The sequence below is a fragment of the Rhinoraja longicauda genome, chromosome 31 (assembly GCF_053455715.1).
Source record: "Rhinoraja longicauda isolate Sanriku21f chromosome 31, sRhiLon1.1, whole genome shotgun sequence".
NCBI lineage: Eukaryota > Metazoa > Chordata > Chondrichthyes > Rajiformes > Arhynchobatidae > Rhinoraja > Rhinoraja longicauda.
Genome location: NC_135983.1, coordinates 26,815,272 through 26,828,440, shown reverse-complemented (window position 1 = coordinate 26,828,440; position 13,169 = coordinate 26,815,272). Strand labels below are relative to the sequence as shown.

Genomic DNA, 13,169 nt, shown 5'->3' with positions numbered 1-13,169 from the left:
GAAGGAAAGTTGTTCTGAAAAACGGCAGATAGACTGTTGGAGCCGGTAGTTCGGGTTGGGTCCGAATTGGAGGGCCGGAAACGGAGCTGGAAACCCCGAGGCAGGAGATGGAGACGCAGGCAAGTCCCAAGAAAGCAGACGTGGCTGTGGTAGCGAGTCTGGGTCAGAACGTGGTCGTAGAGTAGGAGGGCAGGAGAAATCACAGAGGGGGAGCAGCCAGAGAGCATGTTGCTAAACTCTCGTCGAAGAGAGGAGGAGAACCTCTTCAAAGTGGACATACCTTGAGGAGAAATCGCAGTGGAGCAGCAGGTAGTGTAAGAAACCTGTGCACGAGTTCTATCCTGCACACACTGGGGACACCTTTACAGAGGCAAGTGAATCACAAACTTGCGCAGCGGTAGAGTTGCTGCCTCGCAGCGCCAGAGACCCGTGTTCGATCCTGACTACGGATGCTGTCTGTACGGAGTTTGTACGCTCTCCCCGTGACCTGCGTGGGTTTTCTCCGGGTGCTCCGGTTTCCTCCCACATTCCAAAGACGTGCAGGTTTGCAGGTTACTTGACTTCGGTAAAATTGTAGATTGTCCCTCGTGTGAAGGATAGTGCTGGTTGGTGTAGGGGAGGATCGCTGGGTCGATGCGATCAATAAAGGCCCTGTTTCCATGCTGCATCCCTAAAGTCTAAACAGGGGCTTAATACATGGAGTCATTTACCCCAGGAAGCCTTTTACACCAGTCACTGAAAGTAAGCGTGCAGGTACAGCAGGCAGTGAGGAAAGCTAATGGCATGTTGGCCTTCTTTGCGAGAGGATTTGAGTATAGAAACATAGAAAATAGGTGCAGGAGGAGGTCATTCGGCCCTTCGAGCCAGCACCGCCATTCATTGTGATCATGGCTGATCATCCACAATCAATAACCCGTGCCTGCTTTCTCCCCATATCCCTTGATTCCACTAGCCCCTAGAACTCTATCTAACTCTGTCTTAAATTCATCCAGTGAATCGGCCTCCACTGCCCTCTGTTGCAGAGAATTCCACAAATTCCCAACTCTCTGGGTGAAAAAGTTTTTTCTCACATAGAAAACATAGAAAACATAGAAAATAGGTGCAGGAGTAGGCCATTCGGCCCTTCGAGCCTGCACGGCCATTCAATATGATCATGGCTGATCATCCAACTCAGTATCCTGTACCTGCAAGGATAGGAGCAAGGAGGTTCTACTGCAGTTATACAGGGCTCTTGTTAGACCACACCTGGAATATTGTCTCCTAATATGAGGACAGACATTCTTGCTATTGAGGGAGTGCAGCGTAGCCTCACCAGGTTAATTCCCGGGATGGCAGGACAGACTTATGATGAAATAATGGATCGACTGGGCTTAAATTCACTGGAATGTAGAAGGATGGGAGGGGATCTTATAGAAACATATCCTTGATCATCATTACCTCTTTGCGTATCTTTCTTTCATATGTTCTATATCTACATCACCGCCCACATCTCTCGTATCCCTCTCCCCTGACTCTCAGTCTGAAGAAGGGTCTCGACCCTTAAGAATAAGGGGTGGGCCATTTAGGACTGAGACGAGGAAAAACTTTTTCACCCAGAGAGTTGTGAATCTGTGGAATTCTCTGCTGCAGAAGGCAGTGGAGGACAATTCACTGGATGTTTTCAAGAGAGAGTTAGATGTAGCTCTTAGGGTTTGACGAATCAAGGGATATGGGGAGAAAGCAGGAACGGGGTACTGATTTTGGAAGATCAGTCATTTTGGAAGATCACAACTCTCTGACTAAATTTTTTTTCCTCATCTCCGTTCTAAATGGCCTACCCCTTATTCTTAAACTGTGGCCTCAAGAACACAGGCACTTCATTGGCCAGGAATATAATTCCCAAAGTGGTGTGCTGTGGGCCAAGCAAAGTATATTTGTGGAATTCACTGCCACAGATGGCAGCGGAGGCCAAGTTATTGGGCATTTCTAAGACGGAGATTCACTCATTCTTGATTAGTGCGGGTGTCAGAGGTGATGGGGAGAAGGCAGGAGAATGGGGTTAGGAGGGAAAGATAGATCAGCCATGATTGAATGGCGGAGTAGAATTGATGGGCTGAATGGCCTAATTCTGCTCCTATGATTAATTACCATGATCTTATGATATTTTCTCACCATCAACACGCTGCATTATTTCTTTGAAGGGTTTGTATACAGAAAGGGTTAGCAGCTTAGCTTAGTTTGGAGGTACAGCATGGAAACAGGCCCTTCGGCCCACCGAGTAGGCCCCGATCAGCGATCACCCCACACACTTGTTCTACCCTACCCACGAGGGACAATTTTACCGAAGCCAATTAACCTATAAAGCCCTGCACATCTTTAGAATGTGGGAGGAAACCGGAGCACCCGGAGAAAACCCACGCAGGTCACGGGCAGAACGTACAGACAGCACCCGTGGTCGGGATCGAACTCTGGTCTCTGGCTCCGTGAGGCAGCAACTCTACCACCGCACCACCGTGACGCCCTACGAGACGTCTGCAAAGAAAAATGCTTGCAGGGGTACCTGTCTGAAAGTGATACCTTGGCTGCCATCGTGCTTGTGGGTTGCACTGTTTGTGGGAAACGCAAGGGAAAAGCTGCCGTGGATTATAGACTTTCTCCAGACAACAGTTTTCCCCCAGGTCTCTCGATCTGAAGGGACTGAGATTCCATCTCCAGTGAGCACCTTGTTTAGCTTAGAGATACTCTGGAGTTCATTGGAACCATTGGTCTGGTGAAGAAGGGTCTTGACCCGCAACGTCACCCATTCCTTCCAATCCTGCCCCGCGCCCTCTGAGTTACTCCAGCATTTTGTGTCTAAATGCAGATTGTTGTGGCTGTGGATCAAGCCTGCTGGCCTGCTTTAGCGAGGGCAACAATGGGTGTGTTGGACTGAACAGGGAAGGGTTTGGAGGGGGGCGGTCACGGTGGCGCAGCGGTAGAGTTGCTGCCTTACAGCGAATGCAGCGCCGGAGACCCGAGTTCGATCCCGACTACGGGCGCCGTCTGTATAGAGTTTGTACGTTCTCCCCGTGACCTGCGTGGGTTTTCTCCGAGATCTTCGGTTTCCTCCCACGCTCCAACGACGTGCAGTTTTGTAGGTTAATTGGCTTGGTAAATGTAGAAATTGTCCCTCATGTGTGTAGGATGGTGTTAGTGTGCGTGGATCGCTGGGCGGCGCGGACCCGGTGGGCCGAAAGGGCCTGTTTCCACGCTGTATCTCCATACTAAACTAAACAAAGGCACAGACTGACTGCATTGTGCCGCCATCTCACTGAGGGCATGTGTTGTCCGTACGCACGGGAGACCAACGTGCTCCTGGAGGAGCTCATGCAGTCTGGGCCACCAATAGCAAAATGCACTTACACTCCCCTTTCTCAAGTCAAGTCAAGTCAAGTCAATTTTATTTGTATAGCACATTTAAAAACAACCCACGTTGACCAAAGTGCTGTACATCTGATTAGGAAAAAAAAAAGAAACATACAGTGGCAGGCAGCCAAACACAACGGCGCGGCCATCTTGAACAAAATGTTTAACTAAAGCAGAATGGTGTCCCGCGACCAGGGCGGCACGGTGGCGCAGCGGTAGAGTTGCTGCCTCACAGCGCCAGAGACCCCGGTTCGATCCCGACTACGGGCGCCGTCTGTACGGAGTTTGAACGTTCTCCCCGTGACCTGCGTGGGTTTTCTCCAGGATCTCGGGTTTCCTCCCACACTCCAGAGATTCAAAATTTGGTAGGTTAAGTGGTTTGGTACAAGTGTAAATTATCCCTCGTGCGCGGGAAGGGTAGTGTTAGTGTGCGGGGATCGCTGGTCGGCGCGGACACGGTGGGCCGCAGGGACTGTTTCCGCGCTGTATCTCCAAACTAATATAAACTAAATTGACTGAGACAAAGTGTCAAATCAAGTACATTTAATGTGAATAAATCCCTCACCTACTAAATGACAACAATAGCAAGATGATATCCTAAAGCTAAAGATGTCAAACCCTGTCGTAGTTATGTTTCTCCGATTGTTTCTGACAATGTTGGTAATGTGATCCCTTTTGTCACGAATATTAATTGGATCCATTTCCATCTGAGGATATCAGCTTCCAAGATCACCTTCTCGTTTGCCACTCGGACTTGATAGAGCTGTCATTTACGATCAGCTCTTTGTTTTTTTAATATCTGGAGACATAAGTAGATAGTTTAGCCCTTCAACCATTTGTTCTCATCCATTTACAATGTCATCTTGCATTGTTTTAGACAATAGACAATAGGTGCAGGAGGAGGCCATTCGGCCCTTCGAGCCAGCACCGCCATTCAATGTGATCATGGCTGATCATTCTCAATCAGTACCCCGTTCCTGCCTTCTCCCCATACCCCCTGACTCCGCTATCCTTAAGAGCTCTATCTAGCTCTCTCTTTAATGCATTCAGAGAATTGGCCTCCACTGCCTTCTGAGGCAGAGAATTCCACAGATTCACAACTCTCTGACTAAAAAAGTTTTTCCTCATCTCAGTTCTAAATGGCCTACCCCTTATTCTTAAACTGTGACCCCTTGTTCTGGACTCCCCCATCATTGGGAACATGTTTCCTGCCTCTAACGTGTCCAACCCCTTAATAATCTTATATGTTTCGATAAGATCTCCTCCCATCCTTCTAAATTCCAGTGTATACAACTGCTGTATCTACATTGTTCTCCAGGTTAATCCAGCAGATAGACACAAAAAGCTGGAGTAACTCAGCGACCTAGGCAGCATCTCTGGAGGGTAGGAATGGGTGACGTTTCGGGTCGAGACCCTTCTTCGCTAGATCAATGGTTTCAACAAACTCGTACCTTCAGAAAGGAGATGAGCAGGAATTTCTTTAGCCAGAGGGTGGTGAATCTGTGGATTTCTTCGCCACAGAAGGCTGTGGAGGCCAAGTTAACGGATATTTTTGGCTTGGATAGAGTGGATGTGGAGAGGATTTTTCCACTGGTGGGAGAGTCTCGGACCAGAGGTCAAAGCCTCAGAATTAAAGGACGTTCCTTTAGGAAGGAGACAAGGAGCAATTTCTTTAGTCAGAGGGTGGTGAATCTGTGGAATTCATTGCCACAGAAGGCTGTGGAGGCCAAGTCAATGGATTTTTTTAAGGCGGAGATTGCCACATTCTTGATTACGATACGATATGATACGATCGGACTCATTTATGGCTCATTTGTGATCATGTACTGTCTTTCCGCTGACTGGTTAGCACGCAACAAAAGCTTTTACTGTACCCCAGTACACGTGATAATAAACTAAACTGATCTGACCCACTGAGTTACTCCAGAACTTTATGTCAAAATCAACTTTATTTCTTTAAATATTTGATGTCTTGGGGGGAACTAAATTATCTTGTAGAACCCTAGTGTTAAGTTCATAAGTTCACAAGGGATAGGAGCAGAATTAGGCCATTCGGCCCATCAAGTCTACTCCGCCATTCAATCATGTCTGATCTATCTCTCCCTCCTAACCCCATTCTCCTGCCTTCTCCCCATAACCCCTGACACTCGTCCCAATCAAAAATATATCCATGTCTGCCTTAAAAAATATCCATTGACTTGGCCTCCACAGCCGTCTGTGGCAATGAAGTCAGATGCACCACCCTCTGACTAAAGAAATTCCTCCTCATCTCCTTCCCAAAGGAACGTCCTTTAATTCTGAGGCTATGACCTCTAGTCTTAGACTCTCTCATCTCTAATTAGCAGAGATATTGTTTTCAGCTTGACAAAGGCAATGTTCTGAAGATAGACACAAAAAGCTGGAGTAACTGAACGGGTCAGACAGCATCTCTGGAGAAAAGGAATAGGTGACGTTTCGGGTCTGGAACCTTCTTCAGACCGAGAGTCGGGTCTCAGTCTGAAGAAGGGTCTCGACCTGAAACGTCATCCATTCCTTTCCTCCAGAGAGGCTGCCTGTCCCGCTGAGTTACTCCAGCGTTTTGTGCCTATCTTCGGTTTAAACCAGCATCTGCAATTCCCTTAGATAGACACAAAAAGTTGGCAGCATCTTTGGAGAGAAGGAACGGGCGATGTTTTGGGTGGAGACCCTCCTTCAGTCTCGGTTATTGGAGACCTGTGTTTTTTTTGCAGGTCTTTCATTCATGGTTCTGTGTCCCTCCTTATCATCAACGATATGTCTCTTGTTTCCATTTTCCCTAACCGGTCTGGAGAAGGGTCTCGACTCGAAACATCACCCATTCCTTCTCTCCAGAGATGCCTCCTGTCCTGGGTTTCTGGTGGAGACCCTTCTTCGGACAGTGGAATTCTCTGCCACAGACGGTAGTTGAGGCCAGTTCATTGGCTATATTTAAGAGGGAGTTAGATGTGGCCCTTGTGGAATGGGTGACGTTTTGGGTCGAGACCCTTCTTAACCTTGATGTCCTCGGTAGATGTGATAATAAATTAAACTAAGGAGGAAGCAGTTGGACTTTTTTGCCTTCCATCGCAGTGGGGAATGTGGGGAACCCGCTGTGGTACATGTTTATGTTCACTTCTATGTAGTTGTGAGTCTTGCTTGTTTCTTTGCTTTTTTTCTCGTAGGGCTGTACGGTAATTCGCATATCACTGTAACTCAGCTCTGTAGCTCTGTAACTCTGTACACTGTAACACTGTAACACAGAGAGTGGTGAATCTGTGGAATTCTCTGCCACAGGGGGTAGTTGAGGCCACTTCATTGGCTATATTTAAGAGGGAGTTAGATGTGGCCCTTGTGGCTAAAGGGATCAGGGGGTATGGAGAGAAGGCAGGTACAGGTTACTGAGTTGGATGATCAGCCATGATCATATTGAATGGCGGTGCAGGCTCGAAGGGCCGAATGGCCTACTCCTACACCTATTTTCTATGTTTCTATGTCTATGTTTCTGCAGTTCCTTCCAACGCAGAGGCCGTGTTCATTTGTATTCCAGTGGCAACAACAGAGCGAGATAAATGTTTCTCTCTTTTTTTTCCCATTCATCCATTCATCCATTCCACCCGTGAAGGTCTCCAGGTCGTTCTTCCCGAATACCTGCGGGAGAGGTTTGTCCAGTCGGCTTTGAGCTACATCATGTGCAATGCGGAGGGGGAGTACATCTGTAAGAACAGCCAGTGCACCTGCCAGTGCGCCCTGGAATTCCCGCAGTGCAACTGCCCCATCACCGACATCCAGATCATGGAGAACACGCTGTCCAGGTTGTCCGAGTCGTGGAACACCGCCTACAAAGAGTTTGAAATGTCAGGTAAGACAAGTAAAGTCTTGTCTTTACTTGTAAGGCAAGTAAAGTAAAGCCTTACAACTAAAGGCTTGTAAGGCTTTACCTTACGGGTAAAAGGACTGTCGGTAAAACTACAGGTGTGGGCGCAGCAGTCGAGTCGCTGCCTCGCGAGCGTTTACAGCGCCGGAGACCCGGGTTCAACGCTGACCGTGTCTGACGGGCGCGTTTCCCGTTCTGTATCTCGAAACAAAACTAAATGTGTGCTCAGGGTTAGAGTGCCTCTTATTTGTTCCAAGGTACGAACATTTACAGGAGCGGGCCCGTTCCCGTTCTGTATCTCTAAACTAAACCAAACCTTTAAATGTGCCCCCCCTCCTCCCTCAGGGTTAGAGTGTATCTTATTTGTTCCAGGGTACGAACATTTTACAGGAGCCCTTGTTCTCTGCGTGTGAGTGGCTCCCCTCAGGACTCCGGCTTCACTGTCCCGGCTGTGGGACACGGAGGAGAAGGGCAGCCTTTGTCCCCAAAGGCTGTTCAGCCCCTCAACTCCCAACCACCCCCCTGTCCCACTGCTTCCCCTGCTAACCCCCCCCCCCCCCCCCCAACCGATAGTTTTTCTACTACTCTACGTGCCTTTGTAAATTGCCCCACGGGGGACAAATAAAGTGTTTTGAACTTGAGCATCACAGACACAACTCGAGCGGCACGGTGGCGCAGCGATCGAATCGCTGCCTCACAGCGCCAGAGCCCCGGGTTTGATCCCGACTACGGGTGCTGTCTGTACGGGGTCCCCGTGACCTGCACCCTGGGAAGACCCCGCGGTCACGGGGAGAACGTGCAAACTCCACACAGACAGGTTTTTAGATTTTAGATTTAGATTTAGAGATACAGCGCGGAAACAGGCCCTTCGGCCCACCGGGTCCGCGCCGCCCAGCGATCCCCTCACACTAACACTATCCTACACACACTAGGGACAATTTTTACATTTACCCAGTCAATTAACCTACAAACCTGTACGTCTTTGGAGTGTGGGAGGAAACCGAAGATCTCGGAGAAAACCCACGCGGGTCACGGGGAGAACGTACAAACTCCGTACAGACGGCGCCCGTAGTCAATTGAACCTGGGTCTCCGGCGCTGTGAGGCTGCGACTTTACCGCTGCGCCACCGTGCCGCCCCCTGCTGTACATGTTGGATATCAGGAATGAATATTTTGTCGAGTTTAGTTTAGTTTACAGTGTGGAAACAGTCCCTTGTCACCCGGAGTTCCACTGACCAGCGATCCCTGCACACTTACACCACCACAGCGATCTCCGCACACTTACACTTCCACAGCGATCCCTGCACACTTACATTACCACAGCGATCTCCGCACACTTACACTATCCTACACACACTAGGGACAATTTAACCAAGACTATTAGCCTACAAACCAGCACGTCTTTGGAGTGTTGGAGGAAACCGGAGCACCCGGAGAAAACCCACACAGGTCACGGGGAGAACGTACAAACTCCGTACAGACAGCACCCCGTGGTCAGGATCGAACACTGGTCCCTGTAAGGCGGCAACTCTACCGCTGCCCCACCGTGCCACCCCTCACGGGATTTCCTCCCACACTCTAAAGACGTGCAGGTTTGTAGATTAATTGGCTTCGTTAAAATTGTAAATTGTCCCCAGCGTGTGCAGGATAGTGTTGGTGTGCGGGGATCGCTGGTCGGCGCGGGCTCGGTGGGCCGAAGGGCCTGTTTCCGCGCTGTATCTCTAAAGTCTAAAAACGTCCTCAGTTTACAGGAAACACACCTTCAGTGAAAGATTCTTCCCATTTATTTTCGTGAGGACAATTGGCAATTCCATCGTATTAACTTTACAAATTTACCTTTTATTCTTGAATGCTTAAATGTTTCCAATGCAGAATGTTAACCAAACTGACATCCCTGAATCAGTCTCAAGTAATTACCCTTTCAAAAAAAAACCCCCAGACCTTAGCTAATGACCATTCCTCATTAATTTAGTGACCTCTGTAATTGATTTACCCTCTGTGTTTCCTGTTTCGATGACATATCAGTTCCAAGTTTCAGTTGCAAGAGGATGTTTCCACTGGTGGGAGAGTCTAGGACTAGAGGTCACAGCCTCAGAATTAAAGGACGTTTTTTTTAGGAAGGAGATTTCTTTAGTCAGAGGGTGGTGAATCTGTGGAATCCTTTGCCACAGAAGGCTGTGGAGGCCAAGTCAATGGATATTTATAAGGCAGAGAGGGGCAGATTCTTGATTGGGACAGGTGTCAGGGGTAGACACGTGTTGGGAAAAAAACCTGCAGATGCTGGTTAAAATCGAAGGTAGACACAAAATGGGAGGGAAGGAATGGGTGACGTTTCGGGTCGAGACCCTTCTTCAGACTGAAGGAGGAGTTATGGAGAGGAGGCAGGAGAATGGGGTTGGGAGGGAGAGATAGATCAGCCGTGATTGAACGGCGGAATAGACATAATAGGCTGAATGGCCTAATTCTACTCCTATCACTTATGACCTTATGACCTTATGACCAAATTCCCCGGTTTACAAATTGGATAAAGCTCGATATTTCCTTCTGTCTGCTGAGTCATTTTAGAACAGTAATTAAAAGCCCACACTTGTCCTGGTCTCTCGTTTAAAGTGGGATGAAATTGGCCAAGATTGTCTGCTTATCGTTCGGTGACATCAGTAATAAAGGACACCCCTTTAGTTTATCTAGAGAAAAGGAATAGGTGATGTTTCGGGGAAGAAACCCTTCGAAGGGATTCGACTGTAAATTCGTCCCCTGTAAATTGGTTTTGGTCTCCTAATTTGAGGAAGGACGTCCTTTGCTATTGAGGCAGTGCAGCGTATGTTCACCAGGTTAATCCCTGGGATGGAGGGACTGTCATATGAGGAAAGATTGGAAAGACTGGGCTTGTATGCACTGGAGTTTAGAAGGATGAGAGGGAGATCTTATAGCGGCGTATAAAATTATAAAAGGACTAGACAAGCTAGATGCAGGAAAAATGTTCCCAATGTTGGGGGAGTCCAGAACCAGGGGCCACACACAGTCTAAGAATAAAGGGGAGGCCAACTGAGGTGAGAAGGAACCTTTTTCACCCAGGGAGTTGTGAATTTGTGGAATTCTCTGCCACAGAGGGCAGTGGAGGCCAATTCACTGGATGAATTTAAAAGAGAGTTAGATAGAGCTCTAGGGGCTAGTGGAATCAAGGGATATGGGGAGAAGGCAGGCACGGGTTACTGATTGTAGATGATCAGCCATGATCACAATGAATGGCGGTGCTGGCCTGAAGGGCCAAATGGCCTCCTCCAGCACCTATTGTCTATGTTTCTATGACTTGAAACGTCACCCATTCCTTCTCTCCAGAGATGCTGCCTGTCCTGCTGAGTTACTCCAGATTTTTGTGTCTATCTTCGGTATTAACCAGCATTCTGCAGTTCCTTCCAACACATAATAGTTTAGTTTAGAGATACAGCGTGACAACAGGCCCTTCAGCCCACCGAGTCTGCGCCGACCAGCGATCACCTGCACACTAGTTCTATCCTACACACCAGGCGCAATTCACGGAAGCCAATTAACCTACAAACCTGCACTCTAACGCTATCCCACACACACACAAGGGGACAATTTAGAATTTTACAGAAGCCAATTAACGTGTACGGCCTTGGAGTGTGGGAGGAAACTGGAGATCGCGGAGAAAACCCACGCAGGTCACGGGGAGAACGTACAAACTCCGCACAGACAGACACCATGGTCAGGATCAAACTTGGGTCCTTGGCGCTGTAAGGCAGCAACTCTACCGCTGAGCTGAATGTATGATTCTATGACTAATTTACAATGGTCAATTAATTTTTCAGCCAGCACGCCTTTGGGATGTGGGAGGAAACCAGAAAACCTGAAGGAGACCCACATGATCATGCAAACTCCACACAGAGAGCAGAAGGATAGAACCTAAGTTACTGGAACTGAAGGGGGAAAGATTTAATAGGAATCTGAGGGGTAACCTTTTCATACAAAGGGTGGTGGGTGTGTGGAACGAGCTGCCGGAGGACCTAGTTGAGGCTGGGACTATCCCATCGTTTAAGGAACAGACAGGTACATGGATAGGACAGGTTTGGAAGGATATGGGTCAAACGCAGGCAGGTGGGACTAGTGTAGCTGGGACATGTTGGCCGGTGTGGGCAAGTTGGGTCGAAGGGCCTGTTTCCACGCTATGATTCTATGGAGGACATCAGGACTAACTGCTATATCACTACATTACTCTCACAGTGGTCCTTAAGATCTTCCATCGCTTGCTAAGATCTTTGTTCATAAGTTCTCGGAACAGAATTAGGCCATTCGACCCATCAGGTTTACGCCACCATTCAATCATGGCTGATCTATCTCTCCCTCCTAACCCCATTCTCCTGCCTTCTCCCCATAACCCCTGACACCCGTACTAATCAAGAATCTATCTATCTCTGCCTTAAAAATATCCACTGACTTGGCCTCCACAGCCTTCTGTGGCAATGAATTCCATAGATTCAACACCCACTGACTTGTTTTAGGTAAAAGGTGCACAAATGTATTTTTTTTTAAACCTGATGATCATGTAAACTCTATTCTGGTGACACAACGTGGAGATTAATAGATAATAGACCATAGACAATAGGTGCAGGAGTAGGCCATTCGGCCCTTCGAGCCAGCAGCACCATTCAATGTGATCATGGCTGATCATTCTCAATCAGTACCCCGTTCCTGCCTTCTCCCCATATCCCCAGATTCCGCTATCCTTAAGAGCTCTATCTAGCTCTCTCTTGAATGCATTCAGAGAATTGGCCTCCACGGCCTTCTGAGGCAGAGAATTCCACAGATTCACAACTCTCTGACTGAAAAAGTTTTTCCTCATCTCAGTTCTAAATGGCCTACCCCATATTCTTAAACTGTGACCCCTTGTTCTGGACTCCCCCAACATTGGGAACAAGTTTCCTGCCTCTAATGTGTCCAACCCCTTAATAATCTTATACGTTTCGATAAGATCCCCTCTCATCCTTCTAAATTCCAGTGTATACAAGCCTAGTCGCTCCAGCCTTTCAACATATGACAGTGCCGCCATTCCGGGAATTAACCTAGTAAACCTACGCTGCACGCCCTCAATAGCAAGAATATCCTTCCTCAAATTTGGAGACCAAGACTGCACACAGTACTCCAGGTGCGGTCTCACTAGGGCCCTGTACAAGTGCAGAAGGACCTCTTTGCTCCTAAGATCCCCTCTCATCCTTCTAAATTCCAGTGTATACAAGCCTAGTCGCTCCAGTCTTTCAACATATGACAGTCCCGGGAATTAACCTAGTAAACCTACGCTGCACGCCCTCAATAGCAAGAAGTGGATACGATTTATTTTTAAAAACCCACTGGAATTTATTACCTTACAATTTCTGAATTTCAGGTTGAAAAGAAATTGGCTCAAGCTAAGGGATGTGTGAGATTATAAATCAGACAAGCTCTTCACAACTGTCTGGTTTCAGTTAACTTGTGTGCAGGATGTCCAATAACATTGGGGAGGATGTGAAGGGTCCTGCGATTTACAATTTGACGGGACAGTGCACCTCAGTCAGTGCAGCATAATCAGGCACGGTGCCTCTTCCGAGTGAGTTAACGCTGCAAGTCTCACCGGCACAGTGAACAGACGATAAATTATTGGTGCTGATGACATGATTTACAATGGCCTTTAAGCGCGATAGAAATGAAATGAGGGCCATAACTCTGCTCTGTATGTTTTCCCATCTCGCCCGCCTTACTTGCCACGCCGGCAGATGTGGAATTATAAATACGTCAGCAAAGGCTGGCCACACAGTCGTAAGATCCTTTTGTGAACCTAGTATGGGGAGGGTGAGGGGGGGGGGGGCAGAAGACGTGGCTCGGCACAGTGGCGCAGCGGTAGAGTTGCTGCCTCACAGCGC

General features: G+C 48.1%; 1 protein-coding gene across 3 annotated transcripts in view; it reads left to right on the top strand.

Annotated features, from left to right (window-relative positions):
• The window catches only part of brinp1 (bone morphogenetic protein/retinoic acid inducible neural-specific 1), a 199,312-nt gene that overhangs the window by 174,559 nt on the left and 11,584 nt on the right, over window positions 1-13,169 (top strand). For all 3 annotated transcript variants that reach the window (XM_078425827.1, XM_078425829.1, XM_078425828.1), the window contains one exon: window positions 7,004-7,240. In XM_078425827.1, the coding sequence (XP_078281953.1) occupies window positions 7,004-7,240 (237 nt within the window). The remainder of the gene's footprint in view (window positions 1-7,003; window positions 7,241-13,169) is intronic.